The sequence below is a fragment of the Dama dama genome, chromosome 17 (assembly GCF_033118175.1).
Source record: "Dama dama isolate Ldn47 chromosome 17, ASM3311817v1, whole genome shotgun sequence".
Lineage (NCBI taxonomy): Eukaryota > Metazoa > Chordata > Mammalia > Artiodactyla > Cervidae > Dama > Dama dama.
This window is the reverse complement of record NC_083697.1, coordinates 64509213-64533934: the sequence shown is the minus strand read 5'-3', so window position 1 is coordinate 64533934 and position 24722 is coordinate 64509213. Positions and strand designations below refer to the sequence as shown.

At 41.6% G+C, this 24722-nt stretch overlaps 1 protein-coding gene across 1 annotated transcript in view; it reads right to left on the bottom strand.

Moving 5' to 3' along the window:
* LIMCH1 (LIM and calponin homology domains 1) overlaps positions 1-24722 on the bottom strand; it is a 360985-nt gene that overhangs the window by 94001 nt on the left and 242262 nt on the right. The window contains 3 exon segments of the mRNA XM_061164658.1: positions 100-210; positions 2185-2215; positions 7679-7785. Of these exon segments, the coding sequence (XP_061020641.1) occupies positions 100-210; positions 2185-2215; positions 7679-7785 (249 nt within the window).

The window sequence follows — 24722 nt, the reverse complement described above, 5'->3', positions numbered from 1 at the left end:
TTTCATCACTCGGACCTGTAATGATCTTGAAAGCAAGCAAACGTGTTGCTTTCCCACCTTGTCTAAAGCTCACGGGATGAGGAAGAAAAGCCAAGTTACCTTTCTCATCTGAGCCAGCAAGCCTTCGAACTCCTTCAGGTTCAGCGTCGTCCCACTGTACGAGGCACAGCTGTTGGCCGCTTTGCCCAGCCAGTAAATGGTCACCAGTACCTGTGATACAGAATCGTGCACACAGCATTACTTTTCAGCTAAGAGTCAAGAACGCTCCTCTAAGAGGAAAGCAGGAAGAGAGAATGTGAAACACTAATTTACAAAAAACACCTTCCCTGAGGTATCCATTTAGGTAAAACTGTTTTACTAGGAACCCAGTTCTGCACCAGTCAACAGAAACATGATTCAGTAGCGAAAATAAGACCCTAGTTTTAGGAAGAATTTGGTTGTGAGAATGTGAGCAGGAAGGAAAAATAAATCTTCCAAAACTATTTTCATGTCATGAAGGTTTCAAAACCAGGAAGCAAAAATTTTCAGAAACTCTGGAGTCTTTACCCAGGCGAGCAATGAAACAGGTTGTCAATTCCTTTCAAGAGCGGTACCTTTAAAGGCCCATAATTTCTACTTGCGGGCACAGAGGTTCTGCTAAGGCCATTAGCAAAAATTTTTCAAAGGAATGAGAAAATGTAATTAGTGGTTTCCAGAACAAGATCAAGAAAATATATCTAATTAAAGTCAGAGGACAGCAATGTAATGAAGAATACATTCTGCAGAGACCTAGCTCTGGGGTATAGTTAGTTAGATTCCTATTAATCTGAGATGGGAAATTTGGGGCTGGGCAAGACTACTGCCAATTAGCAACCGTTTGAATGTTTAAGAATGTCTATGAATATTCCCTGGTCTGAAGCTTCAGTCCTAAGTGAATTTTGTCCTGTTTTTCCAAAGAAACTATCCACAAAAGTGAATTCTCTTTACACTGATTTTCCCACAGAACCCCACAGGGGTCATCTGAAGATTAGCTCCATAAAGTTGAATGACCGGGATCTCAAGCCTTCGGAAAAGCTAAGACTACGATTTTGTTTTCACATTTGGTCTTAATGCTTCAGCTAGGTTGGGAAGTATTTACTGTACCTCCCTCTATTTGCTAGGCCAGAAAATGCTTTGGACAACATGATATATGTACAAGCTTCCAGATGGCAACAGGCCCAAAATATGGTTATGTGCATCACTGCTACGATGTGATTTGGTTTCCTACCTCTGTGGGAAAATGTTAGTTTAAGAATCCTTGAAAACTTCCAGAAATACTTTTTTTAAATGATTACTTACAAATAAATTTCTAGAGTACAGACAATTACAGATGTCAGGACATGAACTAGGCCCATAAAATAACTCATGTGTGCTTAGAGCTTGAGGCTCTCTTGGAAAGTGTAATAGGAGAACAAAAGATAGGACTGTTGTGTCTTAGATTGTGGGATTTCTGTTTAAAATTGTATGATGAAAAATGCACATAACCCTGGTTTTATAGAGGAAGAAAAAGGAGGTAAGAATGAGAATGTCAGTCAAATATAACAGCACCCTGGAAATTTTTTAAAAAGTGGAGGGTCACAGCCAATTTTAAAATTTTACATACAGAAGGTCATTTCATACACTCTTCGATTTAAACTTAAAAGAGCACTAATGTACTTGCCCTTGGAAAATAAGACCTAACTAGAAAAAGATGATTTTGGAAGGTACTAATAAAAACCTCAAAGGTTAATAGCAAAAAAATACACAAAAGGTACGGGCCCACAACAGTCAACGGTATTTATATCAAACTAATGTTTGCCCAAAACCAACTTGCCCAACTGCTTAATTTAATAACCCCATCTGCGCTTACCAACAGCAAGGAGGTAATGTTAGTGCTCAGACAGATCATTCTGTGTTTAAGAAACCAAATTACAAATAGAGTGCAAGCTTTCATTTATTTCAGATGGAGCTCTTATCTAATTAAAGAGACATCCCCCCGAAAAAAACTACCATTTTTATATCTATCACTGACATTAATTTTTCTATCAGAGGCACATATACTTGTTTTCTAAGAATGATTCTTTCTAGCTAGGCATTCGAGAGGCACTGAACTTATGAGGTAAAATTTATACCTGAACCACCAATGTTAGAAGGAGAAAAGCTTAGAAAGTAAGCTAAAACACTTACATTTTTCAGCTTCCTACTATAATCAAGACTCCTAATCAGGAAAAAGGAAAAGAAAAATGATCAGTTTCTTCACTGTGATCTTCATTTCAACATCTCTAAGATATATGTGAAAGCTAACAAATATAATGAAATCATCAAAATATATTATTTTTAAGGTCTACGATTAGTAATTTCAGGTACTAAATAAAACTACTTAGAAAACAAAATATAGAAGGATAATATGGGATTAAAATTCCATAGTACACCATGGAAAGATGAATGTTTTGTAACATCTGGAAAATGAAGAATTCCATTTAAAACTAGGACTGTTTATATTTGTATACTCAAAGCTGAACTGTTCAAGTACAATTTTGCCTAGGTTATATATCACTGTCAAACTGAAATCTGACTGCACTTCCAAAATCTTCTTTATACAAGTACTTTTAACAAAGGTCTAAAACTACTTAATTAAATAGACCTGAAAAATATATGTAGAAGAGGCAATACTATCCAAATATTTGTTCTTTTCTGCTATGGACATAAATTAGTGCTGGGGATTAGCCATTAGCAGGAAAATATGCATGCTATGTTCAAATATACACACATTCTTAAATATACAGAAACATTTATTCTCAAACTATAAACAAAAAAGCTACTTGGTGGTACTTTCTAAATATTCATACAGTGAAATATAAAAATTTCTTCTAAATTATTCTAAGTTTTCTTTAGCATGTCAACAAATAAATACTAGGAAAACAAAAGCTACATTTCTTTTTTCCACAGAACTTCAGTTGGGGGTTGGGGAGGGAGAATGTAATTCTATTGAAAAAACTAGTCAAGAATTTCTTCAGATATTTAGATCACAATTACCTAACTGCTGCCTATTCTGACCCAAAGTACAGATTAATGAACAGATGCACAATTTTAAATCAACTGAGATTTGAGGGAACAGAAAACAACATAGGCCACATTAAGGATATAAACCATCAACAGACACTTGCATTGTAAGAAGCAGTGGTCCAATTTGGATTTGATTAAGAGCATGTTTCATATTCCCCCCTATTAACAGAAAGAATGATATGTCATTAACTGCTTAGGTGTTTGCTAGGATTTTAAAAAACTGAACATAACAACAAAACTAGATGAAAGCAAACAAAAATCTATGAAAGATTTGAATTTTTTGTGAGAAACAAGAACAGAGAACATTTAAAAGACTTTTTCTGCACTGACAATGAACATTTTTTGACTAAAAATTGTGACCCAGTTCTGAAAAAAAGTCTCACTTGGCACACACTAGGAGCTCACAAAACATTTGTTGAGTGATTTCCACATAACAACCAATTATGTGAAAACGCTTCTAAATTTTTCAGAGACATCCTCGGGAGCAACCCAAAGGCTTCCTCCTTTCCAGCCAGTCGCTGCAGTTCTCTAGAATGGTATTTGCTGCAAGCCCTTTTGGATTATGCTTTCATTTCTCACCAAGGCTGTCTGGCACCCATTACAGGTAGAGCTCACGAAATTACACACCCAGTAATCATTTGCAGGTTCTCCCTCTTTCTTTCTTTCTCTACTCAAGTTACTTCTCAAAAAAAAAAAAAAAAAAAAGTAAAGAAAAATTACCTACAAAGAAAGCTAGTCTAAAGAGTGCTTTTAAAAAGACAATTTGAAAAAGTATCAGGATTATATATGTACATGTTGGCCAACTTACTTTTCTGTACTGCAGTAACTGACCAGCGGTCTAAAGCAACTATACTCCAATTAAAAAAAAAAGCATCAAAATTTTCTTTTTGGGACCCACCGCTCTACCTATTGCTTTCACTACTAACTGGTGTCAACAGGGTGTTTTCCATCTCTGCTAATGTTTGGCTCAACTTTCAGAGGGGAAAGCAGAAAAATATAGCAGTTTCTACTTTCATTTACCATAGCTATGAAATCCACATATGTTACAAATGTCCCCAGACAGTACTAAGTTAAACCAGCATCACTTACAGAAAAGTTGTGAAGTGGATAGTTCATTCCATGCCCCAATCCTCCTTAATGCTACAGAAGATTTTCTAAGTGCCATAAATGAATTTATGGCATAATTTCCATATAAAGTTCTTTATGTTCTAAATATTCATACAGTGAAATAAAAATTCCTTCTCTATAATTATTCCAAATTCAACCTCCAATAATGCTTGTGAACCACCCCTCACACCACACTCATCCTTGCTCATTACTCTTCTACCACACTGGCCGGCCACTCTCCTTTCTCTTCCTAGACATCAAGTTTGCTTTTCTTCCCTAGCCTTTCTACCTACCCTTCCTCTGCCCTGAATACCCTATAGATCTTTGCATGGCTGGCTCTTGCTTTCCTTTCATGCCTCAGTCCTCAGCTGAAATGCTACCTCTTCAGAGAGACTATTCTTGACACCCTTTCTTTTTTATTACCCCCCCCCCCAGTTTTGTTGAGCTATAATTGATAGAAAACATTATATAAGTTTAAGGTATGCAACACAATGATTTGATATATACATATTGCAATTGTCACTATCTTTTACATCATTTATTTTATTACTATTTTATTTTCTCCTCAGCGCTTATCACTCCCTGCCACTTTAAAAAATCTGCTTATTTACTTCTCATTTCTTGACCCACGGTATATAAATTCCACGTGAACAGAAGGCCTATTCTCTAGTGACCAGAAAGGATCAGGCACATAGTAGCTGCTCAGTAAATCTGTTGAATGACTGAAAAATATCAGTCACAGGGGAAAGCAATGGGCAAGTGTTTCTTAACAAAAATAATAACCTCAAGTGAAGGAAAAACTCGGAAGAAAATAAGAAGAAATATAAAATGGGAGATAAATGGAAAGATATGATAAAGAAGGGAAGGGAGGCACTGGGAAGAGAAGGAGACAGAGAAAAGAAGGAAAAGAAAGATAAAGGACAGAGGAAAGAACAGGAGGAGGGGAAGATGGCCTAGTAATTGAGAAGTGATTGTGAGCCACTGGTCTAAGTGACTTTTTTTCCCTTTGGATTGCTTTCTGTGTCTTTGAATTAATGTCTCTTTAGAAGTTGGTTGAACCATCTTCCCAGATCTGCCCCGAGCAAGCTTTAGCTAGAATCATACCCGTAAGAATATTCTGTCCAATTCCATTTTACACATGAAGACACAGAGGCCTACTGAAGCAAAGGATCTTGCCTTGGATTATAGACCTAAGGGGTAGCACATGCAGAGGTAGACCCTGGATTTCCTGATGCCCAGGGTTTTACAGAAAAGCAGTAATGGTGATATGAGTTCTAAATCTCTAAAACTAATCAATCTCAGCGTTCTCCTGGTTTAGTAACATACTGGTTTAGAGTGACTTAAAAAAAAAAAATGAATGCAGCTGCCAACACTGTCAGAGTGAACTTTCCTTCACCCTCTCAGCAATGAGTGTGTGACTAATGATTACCGACCATGCCACACAGTTACTATTGTTTCTGGTCACTTGCCACCCAGGTGAAACTACAAATATGAGATGAGGCAGAACCTGAAACAATTTCCTAAACTGAGTAATGATTTATACAGGCTGGATTTAGATACAGAATAAATGGAGCATGTGAGAACTAAAATGAGGTTTATGGGGCTTTCCATATTCAAATATCATAACTTTTATTCTGTTATTTTTGCCCTTAACTAAAGTTTTTCCATGAGAAACATTAAAGAGAGGTCAAAAGGTACAAACCTCTAGTTACAAAATAAATAAATAATGGGGTTGTAATGTACAGCATGATAACTATAGTTAATAAAACAATATTGCTTATTTGAAAGTTGCTAAGAGAGAAGATCTTAGAAGTACACATTGCAAGAAAAATACACTTTATATAGTGACAGATGTTAACTAGACTTACTGTGGTAAACATTTTGCAATATACACAAATACTGAATCACTATGTTGTACATATGAAACTAGTATCATAGTGTATGCCAATTATGTCCGACTCTGTGTGACCCTATGGACTGTAGCCTCCAGGTTCCTCTGTCCATGGGATATTCCAGGTAAGAATACTGAAGTGGATTGCCATTTCCTTCTCCAGGGGATCTTCCTGAACTGTGGTCCTGGAGGAGACTCTTGATAACCAGTCCATCCTAAAGGAAATCAACCCTGAATATTCACTGGAAGGACTGATGATGAAGCTGAAGCTCCAATGCTTTGGCCACCTGATGCAGAGAGCTGACTCATTGGAAAAGACCCTGATGCTGGGAAAGATTGAGGGCAGGAGGAGAAGGGGGCAACAGAGGATGAGATGGTTAGATGGTATCACTAACTCCATGGACACGAGTTTGAGTAAACTCTGGGAGATAGTGAAGGACAGGGAGGCCTGGTGTGCTGCAGTCCATGGGGTTGCAACGTGTCAGATATGACTGAGTGAACCACAACAGCAAATGTCAATTACACTTAAAAAGAAGGCACGCTGACAACAGAGAAGTGATTTTTATATATCAATCATGGATGACTCTCCCTTACTCCTAGTCATAAATCATAAAATCCAATATGAACTCCAATTCGATTTCATTTAGTAGTTTCCATATTTCCCCCATCATTAAAAAAAAAGCCAGTATCAGCAGGCAAATACCAAATACCAAAAAATTTACAGCTCTGAATTTTGGTGTCTCTCTTTCTTCTGCCTTTCTATGATAAAATGATCCAAAAGTAATCAAAAGGAGAAGTAACATCCAACCCAAAGACGCTATGTATGTAACTAAGCTTATTATTAAAGCATATTAATGCCAAATACTGTTTGACTAATTTGGAAAATGTTTTATATGAATTTGGTAGAGTCTGAAGAACTTTTAAACTACAGGAAAGTTAACTCTACCATCTCAAAAGGACTCTTCATCTCATTACTCCGCTCACAGCTATTTCTTTACAGAGACGCATATTGCCTTTTCTTTTACTATAACGTTCTCTCCCAAGCATTCCTTGGCCCCAAACATGGTTCATTGAGTAGACACAGTCAACAATGGCCAAACGGCCAATGATCCATCTTCAGAGAACTTAATCACTGACACATACGAGAAAACAGCTACACATGTAAATGAAGAAGAGATTTTTCCATAATCTATTGCCTTCTTTGCATAATAAACAGAGCTCAGAACTGTTTAGGAGTTTGCAGTCTTCCAAGAGCCTATTCATATGCCCAACTGGAGCCAATAAAAGCTTTTTGTCTAACCCAAACAGATTCTGTGCATACTTCTCCCTTGCTTGTCCCTCTGTTAAGTTTCACCTAAAAGTTTTCCTCCTCTTCTCTAAAATTCTAACTCAATATGTATGATTTTTGCATTTCAAAAAATTATGTTTGATCAGAATGGAAGTTACGCACAAGGGAAGGCCAATGTGGCTTGTTCTGAAAGCTGGATTTTCACCTTCACATTTCTATTTTATTAGGCATGTCCAATTCTCTGCCTTTTAGACCTTACAACATCATCACAAAACTGCAAATCAAACCATAAATGGGTTTCCCTTGAACATAAATCGCGCATGACTTACTTGACTGTTACTCTGTTGGACGTATCCTGTAGGTCACTGGGGTCAAAAAGTTGAGATTCTTTGAGGCCGAGCTCTTTACAACCTCTCAAGAATAATATGATATTGTCCTGGAAGGAAGAAAAGAAATCTAAGTCTATATTATTTAATATTATTTCATGAACCAGTGTTTCCCCTTTAATAGTCCAAAGCACTGGAGAGAAGACAATCATTGGGGCAGTGAGAGTCAAGTGTGAGTCATGGCTTGTTAGATAATAAAATCATACTTTGTTATGAAATCCTGGAGTAAACAGACACTTCACACTTCTGAACCCACAGCTCTGTCAAATTCATTTTCCTCCCCTTTACCTTTCACACTGGTATAAAACTGTAAGTTAAATGCCACTGAAAAATAACACTTAGGACTTCCCTGCTGCTCCAGTGGTTAAGAATCTACCTGCCAATGCAAGGGACAAGGATTGGATCCCTGTTCTGGGGAGATTCCACATCCTGAGAGGCAACTGCTAATCCTTCACGTTTATGCCTGTGTTCTGCAACAAGAGAGCATCCCTTACTAGCCACAATTAGAGAAAGCCTGCTTGCAGCACCGAAGACCCAAGACAGCCAAAAATAAATAAATATATAATTTTAAAAAAAAGAAGTGCAACAGCGATTTGAGGGGAGTAGTCCCTGGTGGCGCTAGTGATAAAGAACCTGCCTGCCAAGGCAGGAGACACAGGAGACGCTGGTTCAATCCCTAGGTCAGCAAGATCCCCTAGAGAAGGGCATGGCAATCCACTCCAGTATTCCTGCCTGGAGAATCCCATGGACAGAGGAGCCTGGTGGGCTACAGTCCATGGGGTCACAAAGAGTCAGACACAACCGAGCAACTTAATACACAGTACTCCTATTGCTTCAAAGTTTTGTCCCATGTCTTATTGCCTATAAAAAATAGGTTTTACTACCTAAGAGTCATCTTCGAGTTTTTCTTTCTAACTGATCTTCAAAAATAGATCCTTTATTAGTGGGTTTTGATCAATAATACCTCTTTGTGGACTGTAAACTGAATTAAATTGGTGGGGGGAATCTAGACTTAACTGGAAGGGGAAAAAGAGGGGGCAAGGAAATTTTTTGGAAATAATATCAAAGACCTTCCTCATGGTGATGCATTTGTCTATCAGGTGCAAGTTGACTTTGGCCTGGCCGAGTAGCAGCCACAATCAACAGCTGAGGAAGGGCCTGGTCTTTATCTATTCGGAGTCATTAAGAATAAACAAATGGCTCTGGAAGGGATGGCAAATTGTGAGTCATCCTTTAGGAACTCTAGGATATTAGCTGCAGATTCATCAGTGAGGTCTTCGTAAAAGACTTTGTAAAAGATGAGCTAACTGGTTCCATCAGGTAGTTCAAACTTCAGGAAAGGAATGATGAGGACTGGTTCCAGGAGCCGGATCAATGTGAAGTGAGAGTGAAATTTGCTCAGTCATGTCCAACGCTTTGTGACCCCATGGACTATACAGTCCGTGGAATTCTCCAGACCAGAATAATGGAGTAGGTAGCTGTTCCTTTCTGCAGGGAATCTCCCCAAGCCAGGGGCTGAACCCAGGTCTCCCACATTGCAGGGGATTCTTTACCAGGGAAGCAAACCTATCTAAATGCTCTAAGCCAGATGCTACAAAAATCTGAAGTAATGGTGCTGGTAAATAAATCATATACTTGAAGTGCAATTTAACAAAGTGAACAAAAGTCATTGTATTTCCCAATGACCAGTGTGTAGGCAGGATTCTGCTAATAAGATGGCCTGCAAGAATCTCACCCCCTGAGGGACACACTCTATACAATCTCCTTCCCTTGAGTGCCAGAGGAGCCTGTGGTAGATTACCACTCTGTGATTATGTCATTAACCACTTGGCTTTGAGCTGATCAAAAGAAAGATGGCCTGACTGTGCCTAATCATGGGGAGCTTTACAAAGAAGGTGAAGTCAGAGTTCCTGCTGGCCATAGATTCCACAGCTGCAAGGAGATGCATTCTGTCAACAACCACATGAGCTAGGAAGAGGCCTGGAAGAAGCTCAGCTTGAACTTCAGCCCCTGCCAACACCTCAATTTCAGCACTGTGAGACCCGGAGCAAAGAATTTAGTCACACCATGCCAATATTCTGATTAAAGAAACTAAGATACTCAGTGGATATTGACTGAAGATGCTAAGTTTACAGTAATTTTTTATGCAGCAATAAAAATTAATACATCCAGGCTCAAAATAACAAGAGCAATAGCAATAAATTGCTAACCTTTATATAGCCCTTATTAAATGCCAAGCGTTCTTCCAAGAATTTTACATATGTTAACTCATTTAATTCCTGTACAACCTTATGAGGTAGGTACTATGATCCTCCTCATTTTATAGATGAGCAGTGTAAGGCATGGAACAATTAAGCATCATTAAGGCTTCCCTGATAGTTCAGTTGGTAAAGAATCTGCCTGCAATGCAGGAGACCCTGGTTCAATTCCTGGGTCAGGAAGATCCCCTGGAGAAGGGATAGGCTACCCACTCCAGTACTCTCGGGCTTCCCCTGTGGCTCAGCTGGTAAAGAAACGGCCCACAACGTGGGAGACCTGTGTTCGATCCCTGGGTTGGGAAGATCCCCTGGAGAAGGGAAAGGCTACCCGCTCCAGCATTCTGGCCTGGAGAATTCCATGGACTCTATACACCGTGGGGTCGCAAAGAGTCGGACACGACTGAGCAGCTTTCACTTGACTTCAGCCAGTGAGTGGTGAAGGAACCAAGGCTGCAGAGCCAGGAAAGAATGGGGGTGCAAAAAGCCACGGCAGACACGAGGGGATCAAGCACCAAATCTGAGGCCGGCACCAAAGGAAGGGCAGGCTTTGGAGTCAGGGGCTGATCAAAGGGGCCCCTGAAGGCCATGGAGGGCAGAGGGGTGGTAACCTGGGAAGTAAACGCCCAGGTCTGCAGCAGAAGTAGATCGTTGGGGGTAGGCCTCGGGGAGGAGACGGTGCAAAGGAAAGACTTAAGAGGAACGAGGCAGGAGACTGGGAAACCAATGAGGAGATACTCTAATCTCATCTCCCCCCCGTGGAGGCTTTCCCGTGTGTTATGTCTTTCCCCCAGCACGTTGTCTTTCCTGTGTCCCTGGATTTTTTTCAGGGTAAGAAGAACCATCATTCATAAGACCTGTGTCATGTACAAGACATATTGTAGACTGACAGTGAGCTGGTTATAGTCTGAAGTCATCTACCCTTCACAGTCTCTTCTCCAATCGCTTTACATGTTTTAAAATGATCCAATTTCCCTTTGGAGCTTTTCTATTTTGCATCCCACTTCCAGAGGTTTGTAGATGTTCAGGTGAGCCTTTTGCAGGGCATGCAGCAATCTTTCTGGTTGGCCTATGAGCTCTGAGGGCTTCTAACCCAGAGGACATTAAAGGATGGGTCTCAGAACTCTCCAGGAATCATCTGGGACCCCAATGATAGGAACAGACCAGTGACCCCCACGTGGTCCCATCAGAGGCACGTGACTGTGGCCCATCAGATTCTCAAGGAAGGCGCGAAAGCGTTCTTCCCACGGGCGCTGGCAGAAGTGCCCCCGAACGCCGCCCTCGCTTCAGTACGCAGGCTGCAGATGCAGAAGCGCCGTGCAGCCAGTCGGGCTGAACATTTTGGGCTGCCAGACTTAAATCACGGCAGGTCTCCTTCCAGTTTTGTGCTGCACCCTAATGATGCTGGAGAGGAGCCAGACCCCAGTCAGGAGAAAAGCCAGAAGGAAGAGCCCCCTCAGCCAAGAGCTAACAAGGGCAGCGATCGGAGCGGGCAGGGACGGCTGTGCCTTTAATTACTTAAAATGCATCCTGCAAATTCCCATCTGCCTTGCTCTTCACGCTGGGTTTTTTCCACATTTACAACTCCAAGCAAAACTAACAACCTAGTGTCTTAGCTTCTGAAGCCAAGCAACACAACTGTGTCTCAATCCTGGGAAAGAAGTAGAGACACTGATTTACCGCAATGATTATTCTATTTAGCTCTTACTAGTAGAGTACTGCAAACTCATTAATTCTTAGACTTCAAAAGAAGTTTTTTAAAAACTCTTCAAAAATGTCAATGTCATGATAAAACAAAAATTGGAGACTGAAGAGACATGATGACCAAATGTATCATATGACCTTTGATTGGATCTTAGATCCAGAAAGGAAAAGTATAATAAAGACTATAAAAGTTCAATTTAAAGGTAGACTGTTGTTGGATAACATTATTGGATGAATGTTAATTTTCTTAGGTATGACGATGCTGGTGTTGTGGTTATATGAAAGAATACCTTCATTTTTAGGCAAACATATGGATTTTTCAAGGACAAGTTATCATGTCTATAACATAATTTCAAATGGTTCAAGAAAATAAAATGTGTGTGTGTGTGCATGCATGGGCTTCTCCAGTGCTCGGTGGTTTAGAATCTGCCTGCAAGGCAGGAGCCTCAGGAGATGCACGTTCAATCCCTGTTCAGGAAGATCCCCTGAAGGGCATGGCAACCCACTCCAGTATTCTTGCCTGGAGAATCCCATGGATAGGAGGAGCCTGGCAGGTTACAATCCATAGGGTTGCACAGAGTTGGACACAACTGAAGTGACTTAGTATGCACACACATGTGTGGATAGGAGAGATGGAAATAGATAGGGAGAGAGAGGATGCTATCTGTCGACTATGGAGAAAGAGATAAAGCAAGTATGGAAAAATAACTAATAACTGGCAAATATATATCTCAAAACTTGGCCTTTTTTTTTTTTACAGCCTGGTGGGCTACAGTCCAAAGGGTGGCAAAGACAGTAAATGTGGCGCTGTGGGCACATGGTGGTCTCTGTCAAAATGACTTCACTCTACCTTGCGTGCATGATTAGTGGCTCACTAATGTCTGACTCTTTGCGACCCCATGGACTGTAGCCTTCCAGGCTCCTCTGTCCACGGGATTTTCCAGGCAGGAATCCTGGAGTGGGCTGCCATTTCTTTCTCCAGGGGATCCTCCTGACCCAGGGATCAAAACTGCAACTCCTGTGTGTCTGGCATTGCAGGCAGATTGTTTATCCGCTGAGCCATCGGTGAAGCCCCAACTCTGTCACTGTAGCCAGACAAACACACAAACAAGTGGAAGTGTCAGCCTCCCAACACACCTCACCTACACAAGCAGGCATCGGGCTGGATTTGGCCCACAGGCTGCAGTCCACTGGCCTGGTTCTAGGTAACCCGTATTCTAGTATTGATTATGTCATCTATACATCTGAGAACTTTCCCAAAAAGTTTACAGAAAAAGTTTTTAAATGTGTAGAAATATATTCAACTCCACAGGGTTGTGAGTTCACTGGCAACACCAGTTTCCTAAAACTAAAGGGAAAAATAACAGTTGCCTCGGAGACAACTGTTGCAAAGTCTCTGAGGTAAAGGCTCCAGCGCTACTGATGGAAAGTTTTCTATTTCTGGCTAATGGGAAAGTGCTGCAACATGAGTCTCAATTCAACACAGATGCGGAACATAAAGTTCCTGAAAGAGTCCATTTTGTGCTCAACTAATAGTAATGTATAGGTTTAGACCTCTGTTTACCTAAGGACTATGCATTCACTCCTGGTTCTCGGCCCAGGGGTTTCCCATGTCCCTAATCTGTGGGCCTGCAGTGTGTGTGAAAACATTTCCGGCGGGAGGGGGGGGGGGGGGGGCGGGTTGAGTCCTGAGCTTTCAGCCCTCCCCAGGGCCTCTTCTCTGAGGAAACCCTGATGCTTCTCTCCCTTCCCTTCTTGCTCCAAAGTCAAGATGAAGGATGGCCAGGATGGTCTCCACCTCCAGAGTTTCCCCAGCATATAGTAGGTACTCACTAAACACTTAAAACAAATTAAGCACTACATTCTAGGTACTTAGAAGAATGAAAAAAAAAAAAAAGCCTACAAAATTCTGGTAGATGAAATGAGAAGGATTTAGAAGTATGTTATCTTCACAATTTTCATGATCTATCATATAGCTGGATTTGTTCAAGATACATGTAAACAGAGGTTTGTTTACAAAAAATTGTCTAATTAGACAATGGAAATGAGGGAACAAATGTACCATGGAACACAGCATAACAGTTTTGGAGTCAGGAGGACTCTAGTTAGAATCCCAACCTCATCCACATACTAGTTACATGGCCTTGGGCATGGTTCCCAACATTTCTGATCTTTGGATTTCTAATCTATGAGGTAGGGGATGCCATTAATCTTATATGGATGACAGAATTATGAGAGTTGGACTGTAAAAAAGGCTGAGTGCCAAAGAATTGATGCTTTCAAACTGTGGTGATGGAGAAGACTCTTCAGAGTCCCTTGGACTGCAAGGAGATCAAGCCAGTCAAGCCTAGAGGAGATCAGTCCTGAATATTCATTGGAAGGGCTGATGTTGAAGCTGAAACCCCAATACTTTGGCCACCTGATGTGAAGAACTGACTCATTGGAAAAGACCCTGATGCTGGGAAGGATTGGGGGCAGGAGGAGCAGGGGACGACAGAGGATGAGATGGCTGGATGGCATCACCGCCTCGATGGACATGAGGTGAGCAAGCTCAGGGAGCTGGTGATGGACAGGGAGGCCTGGTGTGCTGCAGTCAGTAGGGTTGCAGAATCAGATGCAACTTGGTGACTGAACAACAACAAATGTATTGAGAACATATTCCAGTGTCTCTAGTGTTTCCAGACACTCATTATATGGATATTATGCATTATTATGGCTTTATTGTCAACTCAGGTTAAGAAGGGACCAGAGAAAGTGAGAAAACTCTAACCATCCACAAAAAACAGTATTTATAGCCCTTGCCAGTTACATGGGAGATTTTTTGTTTGTTTTTTTAAAGGGTAGTTGCAATTACTGTTGTTTAGTTGGTGTTACAAATTGCCAACTTGACTTATACAGGCTGCCACAAACCGAAGTGTAAGCTATGTACCAAAAGTCCATTTCTAAGAAGATGGCTTGTAGGTCATCATTTGTAATTAACTCATAGAATTAGTCTTTGCATGGTGGTTGCCAGTTTAAGCCAGAAAAACCTACTTAATCCAAAATGTAACTGAAAAGGGGTCTTAATTACACTATGGAACCTAACGCCTGAGCAGAACAATGTCTCACTTGGGAAGCTTATCCAGAAAGGCCTGACTGTGTTCTAGGCTGTAGTCCAATGGAGGATTCCGAAGGCCATAGCAGAGGCTTCCACGGCCCAATGGAGCACCACAGGAGGGAGGGGCAAGAGTGAGAGGGAAGAAAGGCAGGCCAGCAATTCATTGCCCTGCAGCCCCTGAGACACGTCACTGTCTCACCTCGGGCCTCCCTACTGCCTTCAGAAGGCAGCAAGGACCTGCTTGCTACCTTTCCGTTTCCCGGCTGCCATTTCCAACTGGCAAGGGGTTTCCCCTTTCCCTTGATCCACTGAGGAGCAACGTGTAGCTTTCTGGCTCTGAGGAAGGCACCAGCCCTTAGTGGATCTCCAGGAAAGCCAGACAGGGATGGAGAAGCCTCCGGTTCTACCCAATCTCCTTGGCTTTATTTCCTTTATAGCCAACAGAGAAGGTGCAACATGATGATGGATTTGGAGTTCAAAGAAAATGAACATAATGCTCATCTGGGTTTCAAATGAACCCAGACATCTACATTGCCAGGTATTTAAAATACAATATATATTTTCAGAATTGGATTAGAAGTTTCAAGCCTCATTCAATTTTTTTTTTTAAAGATCAGTAAAATAAGAAACTTTCTAGACTTTTAGCAGTAATACTAGAGGCTAGAATAAATCAAACTATGTCAAAGTTTTGAGTGAGTATAAATTAGAAATCTAGCATTCTATTCATGCTAAGTCAAACAAGTGGAATCAAAATGTCATAAATTTTTTAGCTAGGCAAAAAATATTATATTTTCTAAAACATGTACTATATTATCCATACTATTTATAATATGTATACAAAAGCTTTTCTGCTGTGCTTGATAAAGGCTTGGGAAAGAACTTTTGAAAAGAAAGAGAAAGAGAAATTAGGAAACAAACTAAATGAAATGGGAGCACTGAATATTGTGCAGAAGAAGTGAAACAAACTGCTGCTGCTGCTAAGTCACTTCAGTCGTGTCCGACTCTCAGCGACCCCATAGACGGCAGCCCACCAGGCTCCCCTGTCCCTGGATTCTCCAGGCAAGAACACTGGAGTGGGCTGCCATTTCCTTCTCCAATGCATGATGTGAAAAGTGACAGTGAAGTTGCTCAGTCGTGTCCGACTCTCCGCGACCCCACGGACTACAGCCCACCAGGCTCCTCCGTCCATGGGATTTTCCAGGCAAGAGTACTGGAGTGAGGTGCCATTGCCTTCTCCAGTGAAACAAGCTAGATAAAAGTAAAAAATCATCACATAGTCCAGTTATTTTTAAACATGGCTGCTCACTAGAATCACACCTGGAGCTCTGGAGAAAAAACAATACCTGGGCTTCTTAGATATACCTATCATTTAAGAGTGTACATTTAATTTCCAAATACATGGTTTTTTTTTTTTTAAGTATCTTTGATATTATTTCTCAAGTAAATGCTTTCTTCTCTGCAATCATCCTCTGTTTTTTCAGTCTTGTGACGTTGAGGCTTTCCATGTCTAAGTTAAAGATCTCTCTTGGTAAATGTCACACTGCACTTGAAAACATTTGGGTTATTTTCAAATATCTTTTCATATTGAATTCTAACATAATTCCACAGTAATAAGAGAACAGAAAGACTCTTGAGAGTCCCTTGGACTGCAAGGAGATCCAACCACTCCATCCTAAAGGAGATCAGTCCTGGGTGTTCATTGGAAGGACTGATGCTGACGCTGAAACTCCAATACTTTGGCCACCTCATGCGAAGAGCTGACTCATTGGAAAGATTGAGGGCAGGAGGAGAAGGGGACGACAGAGGGTGAGATGGCTGGATGGCATCACCGACTCGATGGATGTGAGTTTGAGTAAACTCCAGGAGTTTGTGATGGACAGGGAGGCCTGGCGAGCTGCGGTTCATGGGGTCACAGAGAGTCGGACACGACTGAGCGACTGAACTGAACTAAGCTGAAAAGAACAGACCCTGTATGATTTCAATTCTTTAATCCATGAAATTTTTCACCTTGTTTTATGTCTCTGGATATGTTCCAGCGTCTCCTGGTTTATAATCTTTAGGAACTTGAATAGAATTTGTACCCTGCTGTTGTGTAAAAATTGTATACATCTTAATTATGTTGAATTGATTCATAGCACTTTTCAGGTCTACTATGTCCTTCTACTTTTCTGACTATTCATTCTATTAGTTTCTCAGAGTTTGATATTGAAACTCCAGCTAAAAATCTTAATTTATCTACTTAAAAAATAATTATAATATACAGTGGAACTATATGTAACTTTGTTCTGTATTTTCTAAGTCGCCTATAAATGTGTTATCATATTTTCAGAATTAAAAATTTTAAATGCTATATATATATATATATATATATATATATATATAAAGCCTCTGTATAATTTTCAATTTCTATAAAGGAAAAGACTAGGCGGAGGTAGCAAAATGTAAACTGACATTACATCTGGTGAATTTATTATCTTAACCCATTTTCTATAGTAAATATTTGCTTCAAAAATCTTAATAAGGATTAGGGTAGCTCACAAAGATTTGCAAGCATATCAGGGAAGATCTAGACTTTTCTTGAAAATCAATAACTAATAGCAATGGTATTTTTCTGTTCTCTAAGGCTTTTTTTTTTTTTTTTAATGGTTTTTGCTAGGTTTCCTGCATTTGAAGCAAACAAATTCCCTCTAACAGAAGTGCAATTATGAAATTCAGAACTTAAGGGATACATTACCGAAATATCTGCAGGAACTTAGCCCGCAATTAATAGAATCTGGGGATTTCCGGTACCTGCCGTGAGTTCACGGTCGCTCTCGTAACTTGCATGGGTTCCAGCCTGGCTGCATTAACTGGCCGGTGTCCAGCCACAATCAGCAGTTGCCAGACTTTTAACGCACTTGAGTTTGCCGGGAGCACTTAATGAGGATACCAGGCCTTCCACGGAGAGGCAAAGGCGGCTCGCCCTGCCCGGGGGAATTCGGGGGAAGTCTGGCCCAGAAGGTGGCCGCTGGGCTGCTGCTTGCAGAAGAAGAAAATATGTTATGGATGGGAAGCGAGTAGAAGCACAGTGATTTGCAAGAAGAGAATGGGGAGGGGAAGAGAGCTCTGCGCGGTAAGCTTGGGAGAGTTCGTGAGAGCCTTGTGAAGGATTTGTGAAGCCTTGTGAAGCACTGTTCTCTAGGCACTGGGGAATCAAGTCCAGGTAATAAGGACAGAAACAGTCCTGCGATCGACCTCTATTTTGGGAGAATATGTTGGGTGGCATCAGGAGAGATCCCCTGGGTGGAGGAGAGGGTCTGTTCAAAATTATAAGAGCTCTGGGAGATGTGGAAAAGCCTGAACTTATTCAGAAGTACTGAGTTTAGCCAAAAAATTCATTTGGGATTTTCCACAGGATGAAATGGAAAAACCTGAACGAACTTTTGGGCCAACCCATCAGTAAGGGCAGGAAAGGGGGCAGAGTGTGAGCACCCACTGCTGGCTTGGCAGTTGCGTGGATTCAGGAATAGAGGGCGAGGAGAAGGAGAAGGGTTTGGGGTGATGATGACGTTTTCAGCCATTAAGACCATCTTAAAAAATGGAGGAAGGGGAGATTCGTGAGAAACAGAAATAATAAATGAAGCTTGGAACACTCCCTATTCCAAGAGGCACGGTTCATCAGGAGCTTGTATTTTGGTTGGCTGAACAGCCTCGGACAAATTGCTTACATAATCTCTGCCTCGGCTTTCTCTTGAAAACACAGGTCCTTACAAAGACTCACAAGGCCCCACAGGAGCCGCCGCCCACTACCTCTCTGACCCCACCCCACCTTGCTCCCCTTCCCTGGAGCCAGGCACAGCCCCTTCCCTGCTGATCCTCAACCAACCAGGAAGATCCCTGCCAGGGCCTATGCGCTGCTCCTTTTCTTACCTAGGTATTATCTAGAATGGTCCTTTTTTTTTTTTTTTAAAACATAATTAAGATTTATACAATTTTCACATAACAGAAAGATACAAATTCCATTTAAGTTCCCATAGATTATAAACTAAGAGACACTGGAAGATACCCAGGAACATAAAACAAGGGGCAGAAATTTCAGGGTCTAAAGGTACTAAAATCATACAGCATCTGTTATCACTGTGGATGTTAGAAATCAATATAGAAGGATCTCTTATATACAAAAAGCAAACAGTCAAGATATATGCATGGAAGGAATGAATGACCATAATTGTGGGGATACATATAATGTCACAGAGATGTTGTGGAGTTAAACAAGAAAATATATGTAAAGTGCTTAAAACAGAACCATGTTCGACACAATAAACGTTTTCCATTGTAATATTTATTTCTATTATTAGAATAAAACTGTTAAGTAATCAATGAATGGAATTTCTGATTAGAAGGACATGACTGACATTGGGGACAACGTCAATGGAATGAGAGCATGAAAACCAGATTGCAGGAAGTTAGGAAATTAGTGTAGAATAAAAACAATACAGAAAACACAAAGAGACACTTCTAGGAAGTTTAGCAAAGAGATTAAGAAAAGGTACGGTGGGTCAGAGGAAGGCTGGCTGATTGTTAATTTCAGGAAAGTGGCAGGTGAGGACAGACATGGAACCCTGCTTGCCGCAGAGCTTCTTTGCCCTCCCAGACCACGGATGTTCCCATCCTCATGAGGAATCCTCGCTGCGAAGAAGGTCTGAGCCACCAGTTTTCATGATAATGACCTTCCATCCTGCCCACCATTCCCATCAATCATGGAGCACTCCGGTCCCCTGTTGACTGCAGTCAACATTCTAGGTGACTTCACATTCTACACAGCAACCTGTTCGACAGCCTGGCTTGAGAGTCTGACCTCCTCAGTTCCAATCCTTCTTGCTCATACACTCTGTTTTAGGATCATAATTATCACCCACACCTGCTCTGTGGGGACCCCAATCTCCACTATCCTACTCCCTGGCTTGAGCGCCTCTCCTCCCAGGCTTCTCATTCCTTCTCTCCCACACACCTGCTCTCTCCTCTCTAGACCCCGTCTTTTCCTTTCAGCTCACTTCCCTCTCCTCCCCCTGCCTTATTTCCTTCCCGATCCAGTCCAGACGAGTGAGACTATTCCACAGCTCCACCGCCTGGACCTTCAGCAGCCCCAGCTCTCCGCCTTCCCCCAGGGAGCAATGAGCAGGAAAAGGAGTGCAGAGGTGGAACAGTCAGCCTTGGACATGAGCCTTGGAGGCTACGCCAACCACTTCTGCCTCTGCTTGAGGCAGGGAACAGGTATGCCCACTCCTCATGTTTCTCCATGGAGGAAGAACACTCTTGGCCCCTCACTCTTCCTCCCCTAGGTTGGTTTGGGAGAAGGAACAGGGAGGACATGCTCGGTTCAGCCAGCTTGGGACTTCCTCTCTGTGGCAGACAGCCTGTCCACAGGACACATACGCCCTGCCTGTCTCTGCCGTGTGGGAAGGGGCCTCTCTCTGGTGGGTGAAGCCTGTGGTTGTCCAGCTGTGCTGGGAATGGGTGAATAAACCTGTTTAATTCAGGAGCAAGGATTAGCAAATCCACTTGGTTGCAGCTCTAAACCCACACTCTCCTATTTGTTTCATAAGAAGTAAAGCTGATGTTTTCATCTCTATCTGACTCCTCTGTTTATGTCTCAGCTGGGAGGGAAAGAGAGGAGTGTTATTTACTGATCACCCTAAATCCCTAGCTCTCTGCTCCTGGTGCTACTGGAAATGATGGTGCTTTGCTGGGTCCGGAACTGCTACACATTTCCAAGCTCCTGCCTCAGTGGGCCCACTTGGTCATCCTTCTGGGGCTCCTGGCCAGCCCTTCTCCCATCCTTGCAGAGGGTTTTACAAACCTCTGCTTTCTAAAAGCTCTCTGCCACGTCCTCACCTTCTTCTCCCATCAACAGATAGATGTCATTAGCTCCCAAGAGTTAATCCCTTTGCATCACCCTTCCCACGTTCTGCATCTAAACACTTTTTTAAAAAAGAATATAAAGTTGACAACTGCAGACATTTGCAAGCAATCTGTTAACATGTTTTCATCAATGGGAGTGAAATTGGGGTCAGTGTCACAGTGAAGAGCAAATAGCCAGCAATTAGGCTCTATTATCTTTAATTTTTATACTTATTCAAAAATATTAATTGCATACGTATAGTATGAAAGGGTTGCCTAGGTGGCTCAGTGCTAAAGAATCTGCCTGCCTAATAAGAGATGTGGGTTCGACCCCTGGGTTGGGAATATCCCCTGGGGAGGAAATGGCAACCCACTCCAGTATTCTTGCCTGGAAAAGGAAATGTCAACCCATTCCAGTATTCTTGCCTGTCTCCCATGGAAAGGAGCTTGGTGGGCTACAGTCCATGAGGTCACAAAGGGCTGGACACAGCTTAGAAACTAAACAACAACAAGAAGTATGAAAGGCAATGTGCTAAATGCTTTGGGCAGGAAAGGGTCCTGATGATAGCTGGGACTCTTATTCACAAGTGAGAGAGCCCAGATGGATGCAGGCTTTTATTGGATGACAGAGCCCAGTGCAACCCAGCTACAAGGGGGTAGGGGGAAAGCTGACCCTTTGAAACAATAGGAAACCAGGGCTTCATCTATTTGGAACCTGGAATTGCTTCATCTCCTATCCACTTGCTCTGCACACTGGCTGGCTTGCTTTCACCACACACAGGTTTCCTTCACATGGATCCCCTAGTTTCCAATCTCATACATGAAGATTTTCACCACCTGAGAGGACTGACTTTTCTTCATTTGCAGTTTGAAAAAATACCAGGAAAAGGAAAAGACACTTATTGGTGTGCCTGGGGTCAGGTCCCCTCCCACAGTGACTAATGGGACAAGTTAAAAGAGATCATGAATCATTTAAATCAGTGGTGGGGAGCAAGAAGAGCCAGAACAGTTCCCCAAAGGAGAATGCGACCCCCTAGGAATGTGCGTCCCCTAGGAAGGGGACCGGGGGCAGACAAAACCAGCAACACTGGCTGCCTTCACAAAAGCAGATCGGATGTGGATTTTTATCTCAGAGTTCTTATAGAGTAGAAGACAGAATGACCACTACCATCTTTCATGGTCCAAATATAACACATCAAATTTAGTTTTTCCCTAAAGATGTTCTTTTGAAAGGGTCTCTGCACTAAGTCGCCATGCTGTCTTAGTTTCCCAGAGGTAACAGGCTTGATGCCAAAGATGGCCAACCACGGAACGAGGCATGCCCATGTTGCTTAACTACCTCTGCTGGAAGGGCTTTTACAAGCACAGTTCCTCATCAATACGGCAGTTGGAGCCTAGCTCTGCTTGTGTCAAAACACTTACCACACAGCGGCTGCTTCTCCTTTCAGGGACTTAATATTCAAGCCTACTTAAGGGTCAGTGTCATAGTGCTATCTCAGGAGAACTCAGATGCCAGCCTATCAAAGAAACTGTCCATATTCCAAGGCTGTTATCCCACCAAAAAGTGACCAAACTCTCTCCAGACCAAAAAGAACTTTATTATGTTATATGGCCAGGTGGTTTTTCAGCATAATGTATGAATTGTATTTGGTAATTGAATTAAAAAATAGTTTTCAGTTATGTAAGAATAACACTGCTTGAATTATCTAACTTACTTCATTAAATAATACTCATATATTTGACACCTCCTTCAGCATTTCTTACAGCAGTGATGGTCAAACAATGATCTGTGGACTACTGTGGGTTTGGTCCTGGTTCATGATGAGAAAAATGAAGAACTGGAAAACAGCATTTAGAAACGTCTATAACAACTTGGCATTCTAACCACATCCAAGTCTGTGATCCCTGGACACATCTCACTGAACAGAGTACATACCATTTTGGATGTTGTCCAACCTGAATATTGTGTGACCTGTGTAGTTAATGGCACTAGCATCACACATCAGCCCAAACTGAATCACAAATTAAACAACAACAAAATGCAAATCAAAACCACAATGAAATACCATCCTCCTGCAATGTAGGAGACCCTGGTTTGATTCCTGGGTCTGGAAGATCCGCTGGAGAAGAGATAGGCTACCCACTCCAGTATTCTTGGGCTTCCCTTGTGGCTCAGCTGGTAAAGAATCTGCCTGTAATGCGGGAGACCTGGGTTCAATCACTGGGTTGGGAAGATTCCCTGGAGAAGGGAAAGGCTACCCACTCCAGTATTCTGGCCTGGAGAATTCCATGGATTGTGTAGTCCATGGGGTCACAAAGAGTCAGACGCGACTTTCACTTTCACTTTTTTCAAGATGACTATTTTAAAAAAAAACCCACAGAAAATAACAAGTGTTGGCAAGAACGTGGAACAATTGGAACCCTTGTGTGTTGTTGGTGGGAACATAAAATAGTGTAGCTTTTATAGAAAACAGTTTGGCCGTTTCTCAGAAAGTTAAACACAAAGTTAAGTATGATCCAGCAATTCCACTTCTAGGTATATAACCGAAAGAACTGAAAACAGGGACTCAGATATCTGTATATCAAAGTTCATTTCCCAATAGCCAAAAAGTAGAAACAAACCAAACTGTCTGTCCACAAACAAATGAATGGATAAACAAAATGCGGATCATGAGTATAATGGAACATTATCCAACCTTAAAGAGGAAGGAAATTCTGACATGCAGTGCAACATGGATGAACCCTGAAGACATTGTGCTAAGTGAAATTAGCGAGACACCAAAACACAAATACTATATGGTTCCACTTCTATGAGGTACCTGGAATAGGGAAATTCATAGAGACATAAAGACTCCCAGACTTCACAGAGACTCCCAGACTAGGGGCTGGGAGTTCTGAGGCATGGAGAGATGTTGTTTAACAGGGACAGAGTTACAGTTTGGGATGATGAAAAAATTCTGAAAATGGTTAGTGGTGATTTTGCACCAACAGTGTTAATGCACTTAATGCCACTAGATTGTACACCTGAAAAAGGTTAAAATGGTCAATTTAATGTTTTCTATATTTTACCACAAAAAAACCCCACAAAAAAACCCCTCCAACAATAATAAATCCTGTTCTTTACCACAATAGTATGAGAATCCTTGCCCTAGAGTGTATGTCCAAAGAGGTTCCAGGTCAAATAAAACTCGGAAAATGCTACATAAAATAGCCCCAGTTGGAGTTCATGAAGCTCAGGCTAACAGTCGTGAGAAATTCCTTACTAAGAAACTTCTTTAATTTTAACTCAGCATTTCCTAAGCATATGGACTTCAGAACCTTTTTGCTACCATACATCTTTTCATATCTCACAAAATGTGGTATAAGAAATGCTGAGCCAGATGAACTACCAAGACATGGTTTGTACTTTCAGATCACACACAAATAAGAGAGCAACCGTCATCATACTTAGGTTGCAGCCATAGTCTAAAATGATCATCCTTTGGTTAGACCCTCCCATCAGAGCCTACACTGGCAATGTGAACCACCCAGGCATGCCAGGCGAGCAAGAGTCAAAGAGCCAGGGTCTGCTTCCTCTGTGTGCCCTTTAAGTGCCACAATAAGGATACATTTCACATTTGTCTTTAAAGGGCTGCAAGTTAAGAAACGACTTCCTAGTTAGGAGTGACCCGAAGAACAAAGTACTTCATAGCCTAGGTCAGACATGTGGATGACATTAGAAAAAGAAACAGGCTTTTAGAGTGCAAATGAGTGTGCAAAGCAGGGGTTATATCAGTAGATACAAATACCATTCCCCCTTACCATATTTAAAGGTCACAACCTTTCTGCTGAGAAGGCGAAAAAGTCAGCAAGAAAGGAAATACCAAAAGGTAAAAAACCCAAAGCAACCTTTGCACTCATCAAAATGTAGCATGTCCTAAAGGAGTTTTAGTATTTTTATTTCTTTGGCTGGAGGAAAGCTCACTTAAAATGTTCCACTGACATTAAAACATACGTGCAAAGGAAGAAGAGGTATGCAGAATAGGCTTTTGAAGCACAAAAGAGAAATCTG